Genomic DNA, 3,568 nt, shown 5'->3' with positions numbered 1-3,568 from the left:
TTATAGGAGTGAGCCACTGGGCCCAGCCAATTGTGCAATTTTCTAGTGGCAATTTGATGACAAGAGGTTACCAAAATTCTACATCTAGTAATAGATCTTAGGGAAATAACTAAAGATGGACACAAAGATGTATGTTTGGGGATGGTTATCAGATCATTATCATGGTTTATGGTACCGAGAATTTGAAGACAGCCACAAGGGCTAAATTAGCTATATAACAGAATATGATTTGGCCATTTAAAAAATGATACTGTAGATGAATATTTGATACACAAAGAGATTTAAAATCTAATATTAACTAGAATAAATGAAAAAAGGCTACAAAAACAGTATATGCACTTTAATGCTGCATTATTTTTGAATGGGCAATATCTTCACTTGGTTTGAAACCTAGAAAGTAGGCTGGGCACAGTGGATCACCTGAGGCCAGGAGCTCAACACCAGCCTGGCCAACATGGTGAAACCCCATCTCAACTAGAAATACAAAAATTAGTTGGGTATGGTGACTCATACCTGTAATCCCAGCTACTCAGGAAGCTGAGGGGTGAGAATCGCTTGAACCCAGGAGACAGAGTCTGCAGTGAGCCCAGATCATGCCACTGTGCTCCAGCCTGGGTGACACAGTGAGACTCCGTTTCAAAAAAACCCAGTATTAAAAGATATATACTTCTCTCCTTGTCCTCTACCTTCCCATCCCCCTTCCCTATATATTAATATAGTGTTTTTTGTTTAAATTCATTTCCAAGACATATTTCTACACATGAAAACAAGTTATAAATTTTTCTCCCTTTTTACAAAAAAATTGAACGTTTTACATGCAGTTCTCAACCTGCTTATTTCACTGAGTATCTGTCATCTTGAAAATCTTTCCATATCAGTACACAGAATAGCTTTAGTGTGTCTTTATTGGACAGCACCATATATAGCTGGGTTAAAAAAAATCTAGGGTGGTTCTAATCTGCTGTTACAAATAACAACTGCAACAGACCATTCTGAACATGTGTCATTTTCATGTGTTACAGGCGTAGGATAAAATGCACAAGTAGAACTGCTAGGTGCAGATGTATTTTTTTTTTAGACAGAGTCTCACTCTGTAGCCCAGGCTGGAGTGCAGTGGCATGATCTCAGCTCACTGTAATCTCCACCTCCCGGGTTCAGGCAGTTCTCCTGCCTCAGTCTATAGTCCCAGCTTTTGGGGAGGCTGAGGTGGAAGGATCACTTCTTGAGCCTGGGAGGTGGAGGTTGCAGTGAGCTGACAGCCTGTACCACTGTGAGACTGAACCACTGCACTCTAGCCTGGGTGACAGAGACCTTGTCTTAAAACAAAGAAACAAACAAACAAAAAACCAGCCAGGAGCAGTGGCTCATGCCAGCATTTTGGGAGGCCGAGGTGGATGGATCACCTGAGGTCAGAAGTTGGAAACCAGTCTGGCCAACATGGTGAAACCCTGTCTCCACTAAAAATACAAAAATTAGCTGTGTAGTGGTGGGCCCCCTTAATCCCAGCTACTCAGGAGGCAGAGGCAGGAGAATTGCTTGAATCTGGGAGGCAGAGGCTGCAGTGAGCCAAGATTCCACCACTAAACTACGGCCTGGGCGGAGGTTGCAGTGAGCCAAGGTCCCACCACTAAACTCCAGCCTGGGTGACAGAGCAAGACTCCGTCTCAAAAACAAAATAAACAAAACACAAAGAAAACATCAGGACACTGTCTGTCTGTGTAGGTGCTTTACTCTTGAGGGAGTGAGTGAGCTGGGCAGAAAGAGTATGAGAAACAAGGCAGTAGACTTAAGAGGCCCATGAAAGAGCTCATTCAGGCTGGCACGGTGGCTCACGCCTGTAATCCCACCACTGTGGGAGGCCAAGGCAGGTGGATCACTTGCGGTCCACCTGCAAGTGGAGTTTGAGACTAGCTGGCCAACATGGCGAAACCTCATCTCTATATAAATAATACTAAAACTAGCTGGGTGTGGTGGCACACGCCTGTAATCCCAGCTACTCAGGAGGCTAAGGCATGAGAATCTTTTGAACTTAGGAAGCAGGGGTTGCAGTGAGCTGAGGTTGTGCCACTGCACTCCAGCCTGGGCGACAGAGTGAGACTCTGTCTCAAAAAAAAAAAAAAAAAAAAAAAAAGAGGTCATTATCAAATAAATAAACATTTGAAAGGTTGGCAGGTGCAAAAGGCCTTAAATATAAGCAACACAGGCTGGGCTGGCAGAACTGGCATAGAAGGTTTAAATCCAATCTTTGGAAGCATGCACAGGGCTTGGCAGCAATGGAGTTTCATGGGACTTAGAAGGCTTCAGGGTCCATGACCTGTGTCCTCTTCCTACCCCATCACTTACCTACCAAGGCACCGTGGGCAAGTTACTTAGCCACTTTACGTCTCAGTTCCCACACTTGCAGATGAGGATACTAACAGCTATCCTAGAGGGCAGTTGCAGAGGATTAAATAAGATAACGAAAAGGAATGTTCACAGCACAATGCCTGTCATAGAGCAGGTCCTAGGGTGGTGGCTGTTATTATCTGAAAATGGAATAGGCTGGTTCCCTAGGAGAAGGGTCAAATAAAGGCTGAACAGTCCCAAGTCCCTCTGGAAAACTCTGCAGAGGATTCTTTTGCATTGGCTCAAGGATCCCTAAGACCCTTTCTAGATGTCAAATTCCAGGAAGGTTACTTATTTGTGTTCTGGCCTGTTTTTGATTTTGAGCCTAAGCATAGCTACCCCAAGGGCAAATCCAGACATGGCAAATAATTTGTTAGTCCCATCCTAACAAATTACAAATGTCCCTTGGCCTGGATGCTACAATCTGGCCCAAAATGTATTATTCAGAAAACTGCCCACATATATCTGAAGCAGTGATTCTAGGTGTACCAGTAGCTCCTTTTCCTTCTGTGAGTGCCCTCTGGTTGACAACACCTTTACAACCAAAGGTGTCATTTGGCCTGTGTGGCAAGCAGGAATCACCGTCCCTATTTTAAAGAAAAGAAAACTGAGGCTCAGAGAGAGTCAAATCTTGCTAGAGATCATGTCGATAATGAGCAATAGAGCTCTTTCCAATTAGAAAGGGCTTTATCAGCAAGGAATTGAGAAATGGGTAAATTGAGGAAGTTTTTAAAATCATCAAATCGGCATAACTATTTCTCACTCACTTTAATTCTGGCAGATTTCTGACACTAGTCGCTATATGTGATGCTTCTGGACAAAGTTTCTCCACCAGCTCCAAAGGACCAAAGAAAGATTTATTTTGGCCAATAAAACTCTTCTTAACTAAAAAGAAAAACAAAAGTGTTATTCATAAGAACAGGTTGCAAAATTTACTCAGGGGCCCACAGCATCCCCCCAAAAAGTCAAGTGAAAGCTGCTAAACTTCATTGCTTTAATCCTTCTTGATTTTGTCTTGGGGACTGGGAGAGTCCATGTAATAAATTAGTCTCTCTGGCTAGGTGCGGTGGCTCAGCCTATAATCACAGCACTTTAGGAGGCCAAGGCTGGTGGATCATGAGGTCAGGAGTTTGAGACCAGCCTGACCAACATGGTGAAACCCTGTCTCTACTAAAAATTAAAA

The 3,568-nt window shown here is 43.5% G+C and overlaps 1 protein-coding gene across 5 annotated transcripts in view; it reads right to left on the bottom strand.

Annotated features, from left to right (window-relative positions):
* RUFY1 (RUN and FYVE domain containing 1) overlaps positions 1–3,568 on the bottom strand; it is a 60,609-nt gene that overhangs the window by 45,750 nt on the left and 11,291 nt on the right. For all 5 annotated transcript variants that reach the window (XM_017517099.2, XM_037734438.1, XM_017517100.2 and 2 more), the window contains exon 3: positions 3,153–3,270. In XM_017517099.2, the coding sequence (XP_017372588.1) occupies positions 3,153–3,270 (118 nt within the window). The remainder of the gene's footprint in view (positions 1–3,152; positions 3,271–3,568) is intronic.

The sequence above is a fragment of the Cebus imitator genome, unplaced genomic scaffold, assembly GCF_001604975.1.
Source record: "Cebus imitator isolate Cc_AM_T3 unplaced genomic scaffold, Cebus_imitator-1.0 Scaffold618, whole genome shotgun sequence".
NCBI classification, from domain to species: domain Eukaryota; kingdom Metazoa; phylum Chordata; class Mammalia; order Primates; family Cebidae; genus Cebus; species Cebus imitator.
Note: the sequence above shows the minus strand (reverse complement) of the source record. Positions and strands in the feature narration are given on the sequence as shown.